This window comes from Callorhinus ursinus, unplaced genomic scaffold (assembly GCF_003265705.2).
Source record: "Callorhinus ursinus isolate GAN/ISIS: 27379988/994484 unplaced genomic scaffold, GSC_fseal_2.0 scaffold2, whole genome shotgun sequence".
Lineage (NCBI taxonomy): Eukaryota > Metazoa > Chordata > Mammalia > Carnivora > Otariidae > Callorhinus > Callorhinus ursinus.
Window position 1 is genome coordinate 58,256,065 of NW_027397064.1, and position 22,134 is coordinate 58,278,198.

At 39.4% G+C, this 22,134-nt stretch overlaps 1 protein-coding gene across 4 annotated transcripts in view; it reads right to left on the reverse strand.

Moving 5' to 3' along the window:
• Window positions 1–22,134, reverse strand: part of METAP1D (methionyl aminopeptidase type 1D, mitochondrial) — an 84,314-nt gene that overhangs the window by 13,100 nt on the left and 49,080 nt on the right. For 3 of the 4 annotated variants that reach the window (XM_025850316.2, XM_073882549.1, XM_073882555.1), the window contains exons 2-5: window positions 4,453–4,610; window positions 2,266–2,415; window positions 691–839; window positions 66–108 (exon numbers count right to left, since the gene is read on the reverse strand). In XM_025850316.2, coding sequence (XP_025706101.2) covers window positions 66–108; window positions 691–839; window positions 2,266–2,415; window positions 4,453–4,610 — 500 coding nt within the window. Of the gene's footprint in view, window positions 1–65; window positions 109–690; window positions 840–2,265; window positions 2,416–4,452; window positions 4,611–9,064; window positions 9,143–22,134 lie in introns of all 4 variants that reach the window. The other variant, XM_073882544.1, reaches the window with a different exon arrangement.

Below are 22,134 nucleotides of genomic sequence, written 5' to 3' on the forward strand. Positions count from 1 at the left end.
TTCTTCCTGGTGCTACCAGCAATTCTGAAGTTGATCAAAGACTATTTTTTATATTATTTACTCACCGTGACATCAATGTTGATAATATCTCCATCCTGAAGAGGTCGGCTGAAACGTAAACAGAATAAAAATGGTGATAGACAGATCTCAATAAGAGAAATGTAAAAATAAATACCTAAGACTATCACAAGCCCAGTGAATTGCAATGATAATTCGGAGTAGAAGAGCAATAAATGGAAAAACTATATCTAGTCTTTAAGTTACGTCAGTCACGTCCAATTTTATAAGAAATACAGCATATGAACATATTGCCATTGTTTAAAAATCTTTTAAAAATTCTTTAAAAATATGTACTTATCAGTTACCTTAATTTTGCGAAGAGCTGAAACAATAGTTGATAACCTATATTTGCCTACATTTGGATTTTTACCACTTATACGGTTAAAATCTAAGAAGGTAAAAGAAATATTTAAGGAACAATCCAAAGATTTGGATTACACACTCCTTTAACAAACATTAAATATATGTCCACCTAGAAGCAAAATACTTCAAAATTTTTGTTTTACCCTAATCAGCTTCACAAGTTTGCAGGTGGGTTTCAATTAAGCTAGTGTCTTTCAACATGTGTTATAGATCTCAGTCTCATGTTTTAGTTTCCAAAGGAACAATATGTTATTAAGCAATAAATACCTGTCAGGAATACCATGACAGAGCACGTTGTTTACAGAGGTACAAACAGATTTTGGAAAACCTCCATAGCCTAGAGGTGAGGGATAAGCATCATGACTGATGATTTCCTGATGGACAAGAGCATCTATCTCTTCAGTTGTCATGTCAACCTAAAATATTAAATAAAGAAATTGTGCAGCAACAGTTGAAGACATTTCCTGCCCTCACTGACCATGTCTGTAGCTACAGCACTCTCAGATGAGACTGTACAGATTTACTGTGATAAACTTGTGATACAACATTTTGATTAATGGCAATTAACCTGAAATATTTAAGTTGTGCCTTTTTGACAGTCGTTTGGGTATACAATGGTGTTATGGGCTGTGAGGAGATGGAAATTGTAAGCCCTAAGATCCTTTAAATTATCTGTGAGTCATTAAATGACATGACTCCTTCTGAGCCTGAACACTTCACAAATATGTTCCTAGGCAATTCCTTCCTCTTCCTCAAGGGTTAGTGCCTCAGGCTAGCTGAAGCATATAAATAAATTCTCAAACGTAGCTTCAGTTTAGATGACAAAGCTTGAAAAAGTAGGTCGACCCACACCTTTTTATCTCAGTGAAACTTTGCACGGGTTTTGCAGCAATGATGGGAAGACTATGGATCATTATTTTAAAAACTCAGTCTGATACATATTGTAGAAATTTGGTTTTCACGAATCTTGCTTTCTTTCATGCCTAAGTAAATCCATTGTGTTTTTAAAAAATATTTCTCTTATTAGAAGGCATCCAATTGCTCTCAAACTAAAAAAAAAAACAAAAAACCCCTAAAATTGAGTTTTATGAGTACACGAAGATACCTCCATGAACTCATAAGTCATAAATAAGATTCTAAAACAAAATCTTTTATTAAAAATTACCTATTTCTTCAATATTTTTCTTTGCATTATTTGATATTCACGTTATGCTTAGTTACGTTGCTATAACAAGTTTATTACACAAAACTCTTAAGTGATTTCACCATTGAGACTCACTTCCTAAATTCTGCCCACCTTCTGGAAACTACAGGCCCATACTTTTTTTTTTTTAATGATCCTTATAAAGCAGAGTGTTTCAGATTATTCTGGAAGAACTAAATCTTGTGGTAAGGTAGTTGTCCGTAATCACATTTCTCTATTACCCGTAGCTTTGTCTATATGCTCTAATCTTGCTTTGCAGAGCTAATGCAAGGAAAAAGGAGACAAAGGATAAGGGAGAACAACTCTTCAGGCACCCAGAAATAATGCGGGCAGTAAAAGCAGAAACTACAGGCAGGAATAAGGGGGCAGAAGTCAAAGCTGTCTGCCATTGATCAAGGTGGATAGGCTGATTGGGCCCGAAGTATCTCCAGAATCCTGCTACTTAAAATTGAATTTGGATTTTAAGTTACCTCTAGAATAAACACACAAAATAATAAAATCCCCTTCCCCCATCCCAAGGCTTGACTTGATTTTTTAACAAATTAGATGTGTACACAGGAAGAGTGAAAGGGAGAGAGGCAAAAGGGGAGAGTGTGTTGCCCCTGATGTACGTCCTCTGAGGCTTGCTGAGACGCCACCTTTAAACTCTTCCCAGCCAGGAGGAGGACATGTCGCGCCAGCTGACAAGCCTGACGAAGCCCTTGAATCTGATCTTCATTCTTAACTTCTATGCTGTCTCCCCAGTCGGGCACAATGCCTGTCGTCACATAGTCTGGCTTCTTTATGTGCTTGAGGAAAAAGGATTGAAAATGAAGATCAGAACCCAGCACACGACAATGGGATCATTTTTTCGGACACAGCCTCCTGCTTCATGGAGCTCTGCCCTTCCTGCCGGAGCCCCGACCTCCGAAGCCAGCACGACAGACCCTCCAGGCTGCCCCCAGTTCCTTCCCCTGCCCTTTTGAACTTAACATTGCCTGTTAGTGCTGCCTCTGGATGGTCTGTTAACCTTACTGTGCTTTGAGTCAAACTGGTCTGAAGTAGACTTCTGGTCAAAACAAACAGTAGTTTTCTTTTCTTCCTCCTCCCAACCCTGTAAGAAGCATTCTAGCCGTTGATGGAAAAAAGAGCACCAAGCTTCCAAATTGCCAAATGGCTAATTAAGAGCACTTTCATCTTCTTAACACAAAGATAAAATTTATGCAAAGGATAGCTCACAACACCCTCTCCGAATGAATATATGTAAAAGGCTGACTCTCAAGTCCACTGAAGCCTATTACGTATACACTTTTCTTGCACTCGGCAACTGCACCCAAACTAAGAAGGGACTAGAGAACAAAACCCAACAGCTTTCTTTTCTTTGTCTTTGTTTCATTCTTTTTTTTAAGTACATAAAAAAAAAAAATACCTAGAACATTTCCATCATTTGTCAAAAACAAACAAAGAAACGGCCCAAACTCAAAACATTCCACTCTGATCACCCTTGTAGAACGTTCTCCACTGCTTCCTTAAACCTATGGGTAGTATTCAGAAAATAAATACTATTTTACACACAGAGCTTCTTTTAGTCCCAAGGTTGTGCTCAGCTCTTTACAATCTATTTATGGAAACTGCCACATAAGCATTGTGGAGCTGTACCCAGGAAAGGGTACACAGCAGTTGGGGACAGGAAGCTGAGGGAGACAAGGCTCTTCAACTGACATCACAGTGACTCTGGCAGGGCTGAGATTAGGGGTCCGCTCTTTGTGAAGTGCATCACACCTTCACTTATAAGACCTTCACCTATTCTTGTGTTCAGATGGGCCCTTCTGATCCAGAGCACGCCAGGGCTTGGGTAGCCACGACTGAGCTCGGGGCAGGCATCTACTCTTACAGCTTTGCCACCGGTGCCCTCTAAAGCTTGCCCAGTCTCCCCCACAGACCGTGCTCCTGTCTCCACTCTGTTCTGTGACGTGGCCAGGTTACAGTCACAGGCAGAAGGGCTCCTGGGTTGTCACTGACATTCTAAAACAATACATTCATGTCTCTGGAGACTTCCTTTCCTTTGCCACCAAGGAAACACCAGGAACATCCTCTGGGCTCTGGTAGCCTGTCTCATTGGCCCCTTTCCACACACACACAAAAAGGGCCACTCACCTTCAGGGAGTATAACATACTTCATGTGGGTTTACTGTTAAAAAAATGCCTCAAAGGGAGAAGGCAGGTGACTTCTGTGACAAGGCTAGACTTCTTTCAGCTATTCTCGTTTTTCCTACATGATCCCCACGCCTCCTTTATTTTGCATTTTGAAATGTGGATAGATTGTCTTTCCACAGAATTGTAGTCTCTGAGAAAAAAATCAAGAACGCTCTGAGGCGAGAGGTTTTATTTCCTTACTCTAAAGGAGGGTTCCAAACATCAGCATTAATACTGTGGAAAGTCTGAGAGCAGGCTTAGGAAATAACATCTAGTGTACCAGTTTCAAGTAATCTCTCTTGAATGATCCCAGTTTAATAGTCAATTTTTTTTTCTAAAAAAGTTAAGAAACTGTAGACATGTGCTTTTACCTTTGTGTTAGAAATTTAATATAGAAAATTTCGTGGTAGAAACTAATTCTAAATAAGCTAAGCAGCGGTAAGCCCAGAGCTTTATTTAAAAAAATAATAATAATGTTATAGAACTGCAGATGTTATAGCTTCTCAAATCACGATTTTAGATCACAAACCAAGTTTAAAAATCATGATTCAAATGGCTCAGAAATCAAAGGTGCAAAGACATTTCATTGCTTCTGCGGTTAAGCTGCATCTTGGCTAGAAAAAGCAGCAGATAATAGGGCAGTACGGTACCTCAGGGACTGGGTGAGCTGAAGAAACTGCAGCTGGCAAAACTACACTGTGGGAAATCTCTCTTTGTCTCCGGAAAAAGAAATTTCTTCTTTGTTGACTGCTGGACTGCTTGTGTAAGTAGATATGACTGAGTGGTGAAGAGAAAATTCTGTGACAACCTATGAGCAGAAATTGACATATTTTAAGTTAAAAAACCTAACACAGTGCTACATTTTAAGATGTTGCATTGTTGTCTATTAAATCATTGTCCTAATCCTTGACTAGCTCAAAAAGGAAAAGCCCCAAATAGAAAGGAAAGCGGTGATATCCTGAGTTCTAGTACAATAATAGCACAGCACATTTATTGGCTAATACTATGTTTACATAAATGTTTGACAATGGAAAACTCCACTCTGATGGGAAACAAACATATGGAAGCATCCACTAAGTACCAGGTCTGCGAAAAGAACAATTTCTGCTGTGGTACCTTCCCCAGCAATGTCCAGGATGACCCTAGATTCAGGGCACTGCTTGGGTGGCTTTATATTCTTTAAAGCCATTTTCCTTGCAAGAATCACGGGCAAATGGCCAGCTGCACTTTTTGCCCTTGATAGGATTACTACTCTGTGTTAAGTTCACGTGCAGCGAGCCATTATACCAAAATTCACTATGATGAATGCACAAGTCAGATAAAGACTAAAAACTAGAAATGTAGGGTGTGACCCTGAAGCAAAATGAATGTAGGGTCCTAACGTGCCCACAACAGGAATTTAGAAATAGCTATCAAAATTTTAAATGCACACATCCTTTGACTCAGCAACTCATCTCCTAGGACCTTACCTTGCAGATATTATGCAATAATGGATGTAAGACGTACCCTCACTTTGTGGTAGAAAAAAATGGGGAATAACTCAAATGTCCATCAGTGGGGGACTGGTGAAATATAGTGTGGTATATCTACACAACAGAAAACTATCAAGCTATTAGAGAATAAGCTAAAGCATTTATTTCTATGTGTTGATATGTAAACAGGCCACAATACATTATTAGGGAAAAGACAAAAGCTGAACAATATGTATAAAAAGCCCACTGATGTAAGAAAGAATTTATACATTTATATAAGCTTGTAAATCCCTATAAAATTTCTGAAAATTGATATTCATCAATAGTGGTTATTTCTGGGCCATGTGATTAGGCCTGGGGTGGAGAGGAAGTCTTCCTGATTCATTTTATTTTCTTCTATACTGTTAGATTTTTTATTTTTAAATTTTTTTAAGATTTTATTTATTTATTTGACAGAGAGAGACACAGCGAGAGAGGGAACACAAGCAGGGGGAGTGGGAGAGGGAGAAGCAGGCTTCCCGCTGAGCAGGGAGACCGATGCGGGGCTCGATCCCAGGACCCCGGGATCATAACCTGAGCCAAAGGCAGATGCTTAACGACTGAGCCACCCAGGAGCCCCACTGTTAGATTTTTTAAACCATCCACCTGCATGCATTACTTTTATAATTAAAACAACAGCTTGAAAATTCCCCAACATATCACAATTGCATGTCAGGGGTCAGCAAACTATAGCCCAAAGGCTAAATCTGGCCTGCTGCCTGTTTTTGTACAGTCCACAACATAAAAATGATTTTTACATTTATAAATGGGCAAAAAAGAAATAAGAAAAATAGTATTTTGTAACATGTGAAATTATATGAAATTCAAATTTCAATGCCCGTAAGTACAGTCACACTCATTTGCTTACGACGCTCTATGGCTCCTTCGAGCCAGAGTGGCAGAGTTGATTATTTGTGACAGAGACTGTACGACCCACAAAACCTAGAATATTGTCTGGTCATTTACAGAAGTTTGTCAACTCCTGGTCCAGAGCACTGGTTCTCAAAATGTGGTACCCAGACCACCATATCAGCATCACATGGGAAAAAATGCAAATTATGGGTGCCCTCAATTTACTGACTCAAACTTTGGGATGAGATCAGCAATCTGTGCTGTAACAGGCCCTCGGGGAGATTGATGCCCACGAAAGTTTGAGAATTACTGGCCTAGAGTAACATTTCAGCTGTGAAACATAACAGAAACACGAATTGCAGGTGAGTACTGGCCTCCAAAGTCAAAATCTCCAAGTGAACTGGAAAAAGGCACAGACACAAACAAACCCCCATGGTCAGTGATTCAAGGTCATAAGTTTCACTCAGTTACGTTCTTCCATAAAGTTGAATGTAATAGCATTGAATCAAACTTACAGAGGTGTTTCGGTGTTATTTTAAACAATTCCAAATACTAGACAAATGCAGCAATATCACTTCTTTTAAAAATCAAAAGTTATTTGATAGAGGCAGGTACATATTCCCTGACGCTTGCACGTCTCCCTGAAGACACCACCACCAGCTCTAGGATTGTCAACTCGTGTACAGGGCATGGTAGTATCCTAGGAAAAGCAGACGGCTGGAAAGCAGAAGCCTGAACGTTCACTTCAGCCCCACTTGTTAGCTGTGTGGCCCTGATCAAGTTTCTTGAGGCTCAGGTGAGAATTAACTGGCATATGTGAAAAAGTATGAAAGTATGCAAACACACTTTGCATTCAGTAGATGCCTAATAAATGATAGTTCCTTCAAGAACACATAAAAAGATTTTAATGAGAAAGAAATTGTGCACTCCATTATAGCTTCTAGTATTGAGCACTTACTACATGTCAGTTATTGTCCTAGGCACTTTACATACGTTAGCTCCTTAATCTTAATGAGAACCTTCTACTGCACTCCACAGTTGAGGATATTGAGGCACCCAAAGGTAAGTAACTTCCCCAGGAACATGCAGTAAGTGCCAAAGCTGTGGGAAAGCACGTCAAATTGCCTCCACAAAGTATATTATTTTTCTCATATACATGAGAAAAAATGACCTAACACACATGGAAACACCCAGAAAACATAAAAGGCATCGCAAAACTATTAAATGTTACTACCATCTAGGTTATTTTTCCAAAAGTGGTGATGGGTTTGACCTAATCCATCCACTCTCTCAAGCCAAGCTCCCTTCGCTGAGCAAACACATGCTTCAATGAGGTGGCTGACAGAAGCTGGTTGGCAGTCTGTGGATTTGGGTCCCAGCTAAAGCAAAGACTTAGGCGGAATCAATCTATGACTCCAGGGGGGGACTGGGTGGCTCAGTCGTTAAGCGTCTGCCTTCGGCTCAGGTCATGATCCCAGGGTCCTGGGATCGAGGCCCACATTGGGCTCCCTGCTCCGCGGGAAGCCGGCTTCTCCCTCTCCCATTCCCCCTGCTTGTGTTCCCTCTCTCGCTGTGTCTCTGTCAAATTAATAAATAAAATCTTTAAAAAAAAAATCTATGACTCCAGGCTCCCCAACTCCATCCCAGGTAGGACCACAGACAAGACACAAGCTCACAAGTAGTTCCCTTCTGAGGAACGTATGTATTATGATTACTATTAATAAGGATAACACTAATAGAATTAGTAACAATAATAGTGGTTAACATTTAATGGCCACTTTCTTTGATGAAGCACAGTGCTAGGTGCTTTACATACATTATCTCTTACCAACTCTGTCTGGTAGGCAGGCAGCTATTAACGTCACTACTTTACGGGTAAGGAACTAAGATTCACACCTTCGGTGGTCAGTGGGAGGCCTGGGCTCCACATCCCGTAAAACCAAATCAAGGACTGTGCCTGCCACTCCAAGCTGCCTTCCTACAGTGTGCAGGGGCTCTAGTAGATAGCATGCTTTCCTACAGAATGTGTTTTTTTCAGGGATTAGTTTTTGGGTTATTTTTTTAAGATTTATTTATTTATTTGAGAGAGAGACAGATTGGGGGGAGGAACAGAAGGAGCATATCTTCAAGCAGACTCCCTGCTGAGCGGGGAGCCCGCCGTGGGGCTTGATCCCATGACCCATGAGATCAATACCTGAGCCAAAGCCAAGAGTTGGATGCTCAATGGACTGAGCCACCCAGGTGCCCCAGGGATTAGATTTAAAGGAAACTTGGTTTGTGTGTGTGTGTGTGTGTTGTGTGTGTGTGTGCTTTAAGATTTATTTATTTAGAGAGAGAGAGCGCGCGTGAGCACATGAGCCGGGGGAGGGGCAGAGAGAGAGAGAAAGAGAATCCTCAAGCAGACTCCCCCCCACCCCCACCCCCCAAGCACGGAGCCCATGTGGGGCTCAATCCCAGGACCCTGAGATCATGACCTGAGCCAAAATTGAGAGTTGGCTGCTCAACAGACTGAGCCACCCAGGCGCCCCTAAAGGAAAGTTTGAAAAAAATAAACATCATAGGATCAACATTTAGAATGAAGGAACTTTTCATGAAAATTCGTAGATCTGATCTAATTGGGAGGTACTGTAGTAGTGAAGATAGCATGAGCTTTGAAGGCAGATAGATCTGAGTTACCCAACTTCTGAGCCCCACACTCTTCACCAATACATGGGAACAGCAGTGTTTTCCTCAGCACTCCGCTGTTGTGAGCATTAGCTGAGATAACATTCATAAGTAAACCATCTTAAAAGCAGGTGCCCCATAAACATTAATTTTTTTCCTTTCCCTTCTCAACTCTTCAACAGGTTTACCTGCGGGCCTCTAAATTTATTTATTCTTTTATTCAGCAACTACTTACTGAGCTCCTTCTGTATGTCATGCTCCAGATGCAGGGTGAACCAGATGACAAAGTCCCTGCTCTCACGGAGCTTATATTCTATGGTGGGACACAGACAAGAAGCAAAACAAATATATTAGACTGTATCAGATGGTGATATGCATGATGAAAAACGGGCCAGAGCGACAGGCAGCAGATGGCACCTTGGAACCATGGTTCTGCTCCTGGCCCTGCCAAGAGCTAACTATGTGACCTCGAGTAGTCACAGTAACAGTGAACACTGGCTAAGCACTTCCTGTGGCCGAGCTCTATGCTGAGCACTTCAGACACTGCCCACTGATACAGAAGTCTTAGGAAAATGAGCGAGTTGGACTTTCTCATCTTTGAGGGAGGGCTCTGTTAGCTCTGACATTTGTGCCTTCATTCAGCAGCATCTGATTGTCATGCTACCTCCTAGGCAATGGGATGATGTGGACGCCGATCAATTTTAGGACTCACGAAGATTTTTTTCAATGCAGCTGATTACATGAAAGAGAGATCATCTTTATCAGCATTATCAAGTTCAAGTAGACAGTCATTATAGGGGGAATCTTTTCTATGTACTTAAACTTGAGGCATGAAGTCACCAGGCCTCTACTTGGATATCTGGTTGAAGCTTCTGAGACATTCACTTCAAGGATGAACAGTTTTGCCAATGTACCTGTCCTGCCAAATGATAGGCTCACTGCTGAAAAGATGCAGGCACACCCACACACGACTTAAACATTGGGAACACAGCCTGAATATATCCAATCTGTTGACAATTACAGTTCTGCAGTGTACTCAGAAATTCCACTTTCATATGATACTTTTTTATTTGAAGCAAAATCTTTTCTTTCAACCTGATAAAAGACACCCTATAAACGCTGTCACAAGGTAACAGGATAATAAGGTACCACACCGTGTTTATTCCACTAACTATTCATTACAAACCAGAAAAAAAAAGTCTAGTGTTTTCACAGGTGAAATGAAGAAATGGGCTTAAGAAAGACATGCCTTTAGAAGATAACGGTCCTCCAATTAATGTGGCAAAAAAGAGGTGGGGCAAAATCTTCAATTTTGTTTATCATACCGTAATTAATAAATAGTAGTTAACAAATTTTCTAAATTCAGAGTGGATAAAATTAAATTCTCCAGTACCCATTATATTCAGGGTCACAGGAAAACCAAACTACATTACTGCTACAGACCATTCTAGAAAAGGTTTATTGGGTTTCCTTTTATTTCCTTTCTTTATAAAAGCACTGCTTTGTACACCAAAAGCTGATACAATCCAAATATTATATGTCAACTGTATCTCGATTAAATAAATAAATAAAAGCACTGCTGATACTATATCACAACTGTATCTGACTTTCAACTTGCTGCGGTCAATGTTACAGCTAATTTGATGCATGACATCCATCATCAGAGGCAGGGACACCAGCCAGGCTTCCATTAGTCGTAAGACTGGCCTCTCTGTCTCCTGGGCACCACAATTTATCTGGGATGCACAGCACACACACCCTTTTTTAAGGTTTAATTTTTAAAAAATATTTTATTTATTTATTTGAGAGAGAGAGAGAGAGAGTGCATGAGCAGGGTGAGGGGCAGGAGAAGCAGACTCCCCGCTGAGCAGGGAGCCCGATGTGGGGCTTGATCCTAGGACTCCAGGATCATGACCTGAGCCAAAGGCAGACACTTAACTGACTGAGCCACCCAGGCACCCCAAGGTTTTATTTTTAAGTAATCTCTACACCCAACGTAGGGCTCGAACTCACAACCCCAAGATCAAGTCTCAAGCTGCACTGACTGAGCCAGCCAGGCGTCCCAGAACCCCTTTTGTTATAGCTATTTTCAGGAAACAAGTTTAAGGTGTGTACTAATTATTGCCAGGGACAAGCTGACCAATCTGAAGTTAAGGAGGTACAAGCTGAAAATCATCAGAAACCTCAGGAGATGAGAGCCCCAGATCAGCAAGGAGCTGCTTTGGACTAATTTGATCTTCAAAGAGTGATCATAGTGAGTGTTGTTATTGTCAATTATGTAACAGAAACTCTACCTAGGGTTTCCTTGGGCAGTATGTCTATACGTTATTTGTTATAAATACTAGAATATTTACTGTTTTCAAAGGTAATAGTAAGAATTATTTTCAGTGTCACAAAAATTCTATTAGCGTCTAGTTTCAGCTGAGTGTCGAAAATTATAGGCAACTGCTTCTTTCACTCCATGGAGAAGCACACTGTGCAGCCTGAATGTCTTTTGAAATTGGTATATGTCCTCTGGATCCTGCAGCACATTTTTCATATTTTAAATTTGTATTTGCAGTAGAAATCTAAGTTATGGCTTTAAATGTGAAAATATTTGGGAATAACATCAATTTCTAAAAACTGCATTTTATTTCCCTTTACAGATTAAGTCTGAAAGGTGGGATTACAGAATTCAAGTATGATGGAGGTAGGAATGCATTTTAAATGACTAAGGTTGCTGCACGCAACATGCCCTATATTTACTGGCCTCTTACTCAGGGTCCATTTTAATTGTTATCTGCTCGTGCATTCTATACCACATAATGAAACGCTTCCATTTCACCCACTGAGCCCTGGGTTTTTCTGTGCACCTCTACTAATGACCCTTAATTAAGCCGATTTATCCTTGAAAATGTGAGTTTTCTTTGGCCAACAAATATTTTTAAGGAAGAGGCCTGAATGAACTTTCAAAGAGACAATTAAAATGCTTATTATTTTAAGTAGTTGTAAAGCTGAACAAAGTATATTCGTACTCAAGTGTGGGCTACCAACACCTGTATTTTTCATTGTATGTTTCCAGGGAAGCACTTTCCCCCTGCTGCAGGGCATCAACCCTCAGTTAATGTTACATTTCAGAGGTATTAAATATCTGGGTAGAAAACAACACAATAAAGTAGCCTGTACTACTTTACATTAGTTAAACAATGTCAACCAGAGATAATATGTAATTTAAAAGATACTCTGTAAAATGTCTGACTGAGTATATTTTTTCATAATGATCAAATGCCAAAGTCTAGTAACAAAACTATTATTTATAGCATATCAGCATCTAATTGATTTTACAAATGGAGGCAATTATTTTGGATGAAGGGGGGAATGCGTGCCAGATTTAAATGATTTATGATTACTAAGAGAGAAAACAATGTTTTGCTAATTCATTTTCAAATATGGCTCTTACAGTCATTGATAATTTTAATTTCAAACCAAGTGATTTGCTTAAATTATACATTAACTTAAAAAAAAGTAACTCACTTTGTGATAGCAAACTGAGATATTTTTAACTGTTTAGAAATATTGCTTACTACAGTAGGCTCAAAAGGGACTGTACCATAGAAATACATTTTCGAGGTGCTGATTTAGAGCCACAGAAAGATCACACTTCATGAATTCCAACCAATTACCTAGAGTAGGAGCACGGGCTGTTATAGCACTGTATGCTTCAAGTCCAAAAGGGAACACTGCAAATGCATCCATGCCTTATATTTCTTGACCTAAAATACTGACTGTCTACTTGATAGGTTTGATAACTTGCACAAATGTTGTGAAAGGAAAATTAAATAGTCTGCATCACTTGATATAACTCTCATTGATTTTTATAATCTAGTACTCAGATGTACCTGTTTTAAAAGTAAATGAGAAAGATTGAGGGTTCCTTCCCATTTCAAGGAGACTATAAAGCAGAAGAGAAGCTCACATTTCACAAGAAATAACCTGTGCATTTGTTGAAGAAAAAAGAAAATCAGCTCAGGGAATGCCCCAGGCTGCAGCAGATACTGATTGGGCAAAGCTAAAGGACAAGGGCCCTTGAAACTAAACAAAAGCAAATTCATTCTATTGACAGATGTTGATTACATCAAAGCAACAGGAACTCCCCCAACTCCCCCAATTTTTTTAAAACAATTAATACCTCTCTACAATTTACACAATAAGGCCAAAGTAAGTTTCTAAACCAATCATAATAGACATTATTAAACTTGTTTTTTAAAAAAGTTTCAGTTCAGTTGAAGACTGTTCTGGTATGTTTTTAGCTATGGGCTTCTCCAAACAGTGGTTTATTCATTCCCATGGACATGTCGGGGAAGCCAAGCTGGCCATGCCATCAGCCCCTTCCTTCCAGGGGTTAACTGCTCTGGCTGCCAAATAAAATACAGAGTGAGCCATGTAATTATGGAGACAGTCAAAGGGCAGGCTCTATTTTGAAATCTATTTGCACAGACAAGGTCTTCCAATTGAGCTTACAGGAAACAAGCTGGTAAAGAGCCTCCTTTTCCCCAGATGCTTTCCACACTTTTTCTCCAATTCAGGAAATCATGGATATGGACACCATACACCATTGCTTCCTGGATTTCAAGCTAAGACACCACGACAAGAAGAAGAGTGGATGTTTTACAAACCCGTAAAAAACACTTTTTTTTTCTTCTTGCCTAATTAACAGCATTTAGCAAAATAGCCTCTGGATGATAAAGCAACAGTGTTTATTAGACAACATTTCTAAAGAGGATGCAGGCACAGTTATGCAGGTGTTGGAAAACAGATTCTTTTCCTTAATGCTCAAAATAAAGTATAAAGTCAAGTCTAAAATATATTGGCATGAACACTTGTCTGAAAGAAAGATTCTACTTGACATCCAATAGTGTTGTCATTGAAGTTATTCACAGCTAAGACTGCTAAAACAGTAACAAAGATTCCACAGAAATAAAAAAGATATGTGTAAAATAGTTTAAGTGAATAAAAAAAATCACAAGTCACTTTATACTGTAACATAAACATTTGTCCTAGTTGCTTAAAGCTCTAAATTTGCAATTGCTATGAGACTTCATCGTGCTCAGATTAAAATAGAATCAGGCCACCACTGCCAATAGATCAAAGTAGTCAAACGAAGGTGAGATAGTCGTCTTCATCGATACTAGCCTGTGGATGTCAGAACTCGTCATCAAGCCATAAACCAAAGCCTGGGAGTCCTGATTCTAGAGAAGATGAGCTGGAAAGTCTGCCATGGTTAGAGCACTTCTGGGGAAAGGAAGGGCGGTGGCCTGAGGGCACCCTCTTCCAATAATAACAACATTCAAGAATGATGCCCAGGTCACGGCAAAACATGACCTTCCCCAAGGCTCCATCAGGAAGTTGGCTCCACGCTACATCCCTCCTCCTTTTAAAAAATTTAGCAATACCAAATGATAGAGTATAATGACAATAGCAAGCTCAGAAATGGGGTTAGGAAAATAACTGCCTTTTCTTTTTTACAAAAGCCAATCGGATAATATGTGATTATCCATTAATGTACACTACCAGCATCCAGGGATCTGTGATTTAAACAAAAAGCATTCCCTACTTCTTGGGAGACAAAAAACACCCCATCCTACTCTAGAAACACGTATCAATAAATAAAACCTAGTTAATAAAATAGACTTATGTTTGTGGGCCTAGAAAAAAATTCCTTTAGGCTGGCCCAACCACAAGTGGGGGAGGAGAGTCAAAGATTACAGTAAGAACTCAAAATCTAAAACTGAAAGCAAATCATTTGATGGATAGATGGACGTTACACAGAAATGACTGATGTGTAAAAGGAAATGGGGCTGTTGTGTGAAGCTCCCCCATTTAGGGTAAAAAATGTTTACTTCACAATTTAAATCTAAATTCATTTTTATAATCCTCAAGTATTGAGTCACACTGCAATAGTATATGCTTAGAAAATCCCATTGTCTCCCAGCTAAAGTTTAGAGAAAAGCAGCTTTTTAGCACTTCAACAATACATATACTCAGGCAACTTCTTGGACAAAGAAATATTGTGTCTTTCCAGGGGAAATAAAGGAGCTGTTTATTAGGGCTGTGGTTAAAATGTAATAATTCATTCTAGTTGAGCCCTGTGGAAAATGTCATCAAAATATCATTTTCTTTGCCAGATTTTCTGGATGCCGTGATATCGTTTAAATACAGAATAAAAGGCAAACTCTGATTAGAGTAGCAGTACACCACCACCACCAAAATGAACCAAAAGCAAATGTTCATTCCATCAAAGGAACAGGAAAGAAACTCACACAGTCCTGATACCCAGAGAACACACGCTTTTACGTTAGCATAGAACATCTGGCAAACTTCAACCTTCCATAATTTCTAAGAAGCATTCCTATTACCACACACTTTGGCTAAAGAAGAGGAACATAAAAATTTTATATTAAAGCACATAAATAAGAATCAGAAAGAACAATTTCACAGAAATCATACATGGAATACAACTTTAGAGAAAGTTCATATAAAAATAAATATGAGTTTTTAAAAAAAATATATGGTAAGAAAGTCCTTCAATTGAAAAAAAACCCTTCATAAATACTACTGTCATGTAAAACACTACTCAAAATATTAGTTATTTGGATAAAATACCCTGTAATAGAAGACAGTGGGACTTAAGGTTTGTGATCAAAGGTATGGCTTTAACATGAATATTTTTGTATTAAAGCATTTGAAAAGAGTGTAATTTTAGTCTTTATCCCACAACAGTGTCACCTGAATTCTATATGCAACATGTTCTAGTTACATTGTTGGATGTATTTCTTTCTCTCCTTTAATGAATCACTTAAAGTCATTTATGCAAACAATTGGTATAAAATAGCTCAGAGCTTTGACTAAAACTGCAGTATCAAGACAAACAAACAAACAAACAAAAACCAGCTCTACATCATAATATTTTTCTGAGAATGTTTTCACTGTACAAGTCAAAGTGAAAGGCATGACATAAAAAGAAAACATTTAAATATAAATTCTACCATTGGTATTTTGACACGTGGGAGTTTTGTTTCTGCTCTGTAACCAGGTAATAGGAGTGGAAGGTGGGTAGGGAGGTCAGTAATCACAACCCAAAATGACGAAGCTAAAGCTCCAGGAAAGCAATATATTTCTAACCTTCTGCAGTTGAGATTACATAGATTTAAGACAATAGGAGCCAAGATCACTCATCAAGGGGTTATTTTCACAAGAAAAATAAAGAGAAAATAAACAGTAGCCTCTGTAGTAAAAGAAAAAGGTCCAAATTATCTAAAAGTAGCTTTTTGGACTGATGTAGTTATGTTGCCACAAAAAATTTTATATTCAATTAAACTGTATGGACTTAGTTAACCATGTGAATAATCACCCCATAGCTTCAGGCATTAATGCAAAAAGTGCAATGTATTAAAATGCTATGGGCTTAAAAGGGGAATACTTACAAACTGACCCTTGTCTTTTTTTATGGATGCTCAACTCTAAAATCATTATTTTTGTACTAAAGATTAAAAATTGGGGTGCCTGGGTGGCTCAGCTGGTTAAGCGTCTGCCTTCAGCTCAGGTCATGATCCTGGGGCCCTGGGACTGAGCCCCACGTCTGGGCTGTCTGCTCAGCGGGGAGCCTGCTTCTCCCTCTCCCTCTGCTCTTCCCCCAGCTCGCTCACTCTTTCTCTCTCTCTCTCTCAAATAAGTAAATAAAATCTTTTTAAAAAATCAAAACTATCGGGGCGCCTGGGTGGCTCAGTCGTTAAACGTCTGCCTTCAGCTCAGGTCACGATCCCAGGGTCCTGGGATCGAGCCCCGCATCGGGCTCCCTGCTCGGTGGGAAGCCTGCTTCTCCCTCTCCTGCTCCCCCTGCTTGTGTTCCCTCTCTCGCTGTGTCTCTTTCTGTCAAATAAATAAATAAAATCCTTAAAAAAAATAAAAAATAAAAAATAAAAACTATCACATCACCCCTAACAAAACGTGTATTCTATCTGTATACTCTATCTGTATAAAGCAGGCTGCTTCTCATATCTGGAAATGTAATATTACTTGAAAACTTTAGCAGACCAAGATTAGTCACACTTGGTGGAATGACAAATCCATCATCTCATTTTTATTTTTTCATTATCTCATTTTTAGACCAAAGTCTTCAATATAACCACAATACTAAAATATTTGATGTGTACAATATTTGAAACATGTTTATTGTCTAATGTGAGGTGTACTGAACATTTCTTGGACTATACTCTTAGTAGAGTATTACAAAAAGAAAAGCAACCCTGAAATGTCTAAATAAAACATAGCAAATTTGTAGGTAAAAAGAAGGAAATAGTGTGGCATTTAAAACATTTTATATTTGGCGTGTGAATGCACCATGGGATATTTACTTGAGTTCTTGCTTCAATTGGTTTTCTTTCTCTGAACAATAGTTGGCTCACTTGGACAAGTTAGTTAAACACTCCAACCCTTAGTTTCCTCATCTGTTAACAGGAATAATAATACCTTCCTCACAGGGTTGCTAGGATAATTGTATGACATGAGGTATGGAAAGTGACACAGGGTAAGCACTTGATAAATTGTAATTACGATCATTGGTTGTGTGATGGAGGGAGGCCACTCTAAAATGGACTAATCAGTGGGTGGAAACCAGCCTGAATTTCAAAATGGGCTTTGGCTAATTCACAGAGCATTCATGAGATCCTAGGTTGGGTCCCAGAGCTGCTACCTAAAAACCATGCTATCCAAAACACTGGCCCTATCCTGTCTTCATCACGGGACCACCCTGACCATCAAATGAGACTGCAGATGTATTAATCCTTCACAAACTGGATAGCATCTTGTGATTGTAGTGTATTGAGAGAAGACTCAAACTCGGTAGGATGAATTATGCACAGCCTAATTTTGACATTTTTCTCAGAGTTCTTGGGGAGAACTTGCCAGAATGCTGATGGCTAACGGTGAAGTCTAAGGAAAATCTCTTCTTCTGTTCAGAGGCATAAAAGACCCCAGCTTTTCTCAAGAATCATATCCTTCCAAACACATTAGTAGATGAAATAGTTTTTATATCTGTGCAAAAGGTGAGATAGGAGAAATCATGTTGTAGAAAGATCCCACTTGGCAGTGAAGACATTCCCTGTAGAGCTCAGTATCACAAGCAATTTAAAGAGTTAGAGTAGAAAGGGGGCGCCTGGGTGGTTCAGTCAGGTTAAGAGGCCAACTCTTGATTATGGCTCAGGTCATGATCTCAGGGTTGTGAGATCAGCCCTGTGTCAGTCTCCTCGCTCAGTGGGGAGACTGCTTGAGATTCTCTCCCTCTGCCCCTCGCCCCCATTTGTGCACATGCACACATGCATGCTCTCTCTCTAAAATAAATAAGGGGCGTCTGGGTGGCTTAGTCGGTTAGGCATCTGCCTTCAGCTCAGGTCATGATCTCAGGGTCCTGGGATCGAGCCCCGCATCGGCCTCCCTTCTCCTCAGGGAGTCTGCTTCTCCCTCTCCCTCTGCCCCTCCCCCTGCTTGTGCTCTCTCTCTCTTGCTTTCTCACTCACTCACCTCTCTCGAATAAAAAAAAAATCTTTAAAATAAATAAAATCTTTTAAAAAAGAGAGAAGAATGCTATCTTTATTCTGTTACTAAATTGTGTTCAGTCCATATTGTGCTTATCCATAGTTACGTTGTCCTTGGTAAACTCAGGAACTTAGTTTGTAAGAATTACAAATATATTTGTTTCAGTGTGCAACTATTTAATAGAGATATTCCAGAGCTCACCAAACCTTATTGTTTAAATGTACCAAGAAGTCTTCTTTGCATAAAAATTCCTGTTTATTAAACAGTGATACAGGAGAACTTATTTACATGTCAAGCACCAGCAACATACATCATTTATGACAAAAAAGGCAAGCACTCCATAAGAAATGCTCAATCACTGTCAATCACAAACACCAAAATATACATAAACCAAAGCAAGCCATGTGAACTGTATTAAATTCAGCTAAACACAGAATTACTAACCAAACAAACAAAAAACAAATAATTATCAGTGACTCACAGACCTATTTACATAGTACACAAAATAACTTGGAAAGGTGTAACCATGGAAACCTGATAGCCTAAATTCAGTGCCTTTAAAATTTGCATTTATTTAAACACTGTAAATGATGTCCTTACCAAGTTTAAATATTTCAAAAGCAGTCAAAGCTTATCTTTGTTATCTGATCATTGATCAAAATAGTTTCAACTATAAATTAGCTGCCTTTAAAATTATTCAGGGACCAATTTAATGAAACTATGATAAAAATGTCAAATAATTTTTTCTAATTTTTCAGCAAACTATTATTTTCACAACCACTGATTAACAATTGAAAAAAATTCAATTATATACAACAAATCTCCTAATAGTCAAATAATATTAAAACATGCTTTGACATAAAGACTTTTCTTAAACTCACACTGTTGCATGCAACCACCCCCACTTCCTCTAATTAACTACTAAAGCAGAAATGTTATTAGCTGTTTTGGTTTACAGGTGATTTTCACAAACAGTTACCATTTGAATAGTTTAATATTTAATGCTATGGGTAGTCGTAATGTCTTATATTTTATTTTATAAGCTACATGAGTAAAACATTATTTTGTAGTCCACTGGCTCCCACACTCAAGATATAATGTTCAGTGTGTATTTCATTATGTAGATGAGCAATGGATGTTGTTTGACATGATTTAAATGGGTCAACAGTATTTTCCTAGTCACATTAATCATTCAGACAGCTGGAATTAAAAAAAGGGGGGGCCTTGAAAACTAAAACTAGAGAATCTTTCACACAAATGACACTTACCATTGGCAGGTTATCTAGGATGTGGTTAAGCAGAAGGAAGAGTTACAGACTTTGAACACATGTTTCATTATTTATTCGGAAACCACTTCAAGACCTAGCTCTATTTTCAGAATCCAAGTGAACACCCACAGGGACAGATTTCTGAGATACCAAACTGTAATATTTTTTTTAAAAAAGTATTAGATGGAAATCTGTGAAAACTTTTTCATTTGAAAAGAAAGAATAAAATTTGGGAAGCCCAGCTGCAAATGAGACTGGGCCTAAGGATAGGGTCAGGAGAATGGTATCTATAAAAATATACGGCCACACAAATGAGGGCACAGCCTTCACTGTGGACAACAATCCCGTCTTCACCTGCTGATGGCTCCTAGGAAGTGATGAGGAGAAAAAAGAAAAGCAGAACCAGCTTTTAGGAATAGCTGCAAATCATCTTGCTCCAGGCCTGAGTCAAAAGAACCTTGTAAAGGGGCGCCTGGGTGGCTCAGTTGGTTAAGCGACTGCCTTCGGCTCAGGTCATGATCCTGGAGTCCAGGGATCAAGTCCCACATCAGGCTCCCTGCTCAGCAGGGAGTCTGCTTCTCCCTCTGACCCTCTTCCCTCTTGTGCTCTCTTTTTCTCTTTCTCTCTCTCTCAAATAAATAAAATCTTTAAAAAAAAAAAAAAAACGAACCTTGTAAGGAACACAGAAACAACAGGTGTGAGATCACCAACAGCAACTCCACAGCTCTCTTTCTCTTTCGTTGTCATGACTGACCTTTACATTGTATCTGACCAAAGGATGATTTGGTCTACTTGGCTATTCAGTGCAACAGAATACTATTCTGGACAATCATCCTACCACTTTGTTCCATATGAATCAAGTGCTTTCTAATAACAAGTACGGAAGTGACATACAATCTTTGCAACTAAAGCTCTTTAGTGGGTGTTTGGCAGCTGTGAAGACGACAGCGCCTTGGGGCGCCTGGGTGGCTTAGTCGTTAAGCATTTGCCTTTGGCTCAGGTCATGATCCCACGGTCCTGAGACTGAGCCCTGCATTGGGCTCCCTGCTCAGCGGGGAGCCTGCTTCTCCCTTTCCCGCGCCCCCCTGCTTGTGTTCCTTCTCTCATTCTTGCTCTCTGTCAAATAAATAAAATCTTAAAAATAAAAAGACAGTCTAGCATTAACTTTTTCATTCTGAACCCACTTCTCAAAGGTCATTCTCTTGAGTGGATGTGCTCTGTCCTCTCCTGAAACCACACAGAATGAGCCAGAGTCCATGGAAAGCCTCATCTTGTTCTGTTTTATTATGAAAATGGTACATGTGTGGTATTAAACACTTTTATAATACTAAAAAAGCAAGAAACAGTAAAAACAAATGATTGCTGTTAACATTTAGCCAACACACTTTAGAACATTTCTCTAAGGGGCACCTGGGTGGCTCAGTTGTTAAGCGTCTGCCTTCGGCTCACGTCATGATCCCAGGGTCCTGGGATTGAGCCCCACATCCGGGTCCCTGCTCCCTGCTCCGAGGGAAGCCTGCTTCTCCACCTCCCTTTGCCCCTACTTGTGTTCCCTCTCTCGCTGTGTATCTCTCTCTGTCAAATAGATAAACAAAATCTTTAAAAAAAGAACATTTCTCTAAGTATGCACTAATATATTATTATACTTTATATTAATTTATCATATTTCATAAATATTCAGTTTGTATATGGAGTTTTGTTAAGCTTTTTTTTTGAGAGAGAGAGAGTGCGGGAGCAGCGGGAAGGGCAAAGGGAGAGTAGAGAGAGAATCTTAAGCAGGATCTACGCCTAGGGCAGAGCCCAATGTGGGGCTCGATTTCATGACCCCAAGATCATGACCTGAGCTGAAGTCAAGAGTCGGCTGCTTAACTGACTGAGCCACCCAGGCACCCCAAAGCTGCTGTTCTGAAAGCAATTAACTTCTCTCCACGATATATGGAAGATAATCCATCTTTACCAAAAAATACAGATCTACACGATTCTTTTTAGGCCTCTTGGGTTGTTTTATTGACTTCATAGTGTTCCTTTATATGGATGGGTAACAGAGCCCTTTATTTAACCAATGATAAGCATTTGGATAAGTTTTTTTTTTTTGCCTTGCATAATATACTTTTTACAAATACAGTTGCACATTTGACCAATTATTCTTTTTAGCTTAAGTTCCTAGTAGTAGAATTCTTAGGTTAAGAAATATGCAGAATTCAGGGGTGCCTGGGGAGCTCAGTCGGTTAAGCATCTGCCCTGGGCTCAGGTCATGATCCCGGGGTCCTGGGATGGAGCCCAGCATCAGGCTCCCTGCTCAGCGGGGAGTCTGCTTCTCCTTCTCCCTCTGCCACTCCCCCTGCTTGTGCTCTATCAAATAAAGAAATATAATCTTTAAAAAAAAAAGGAAAGAAATATGCAGAATTCTGCCATTTGCAAAACTGCTCTCCACATAATAGCAATTTATATTCCCAATGGTATC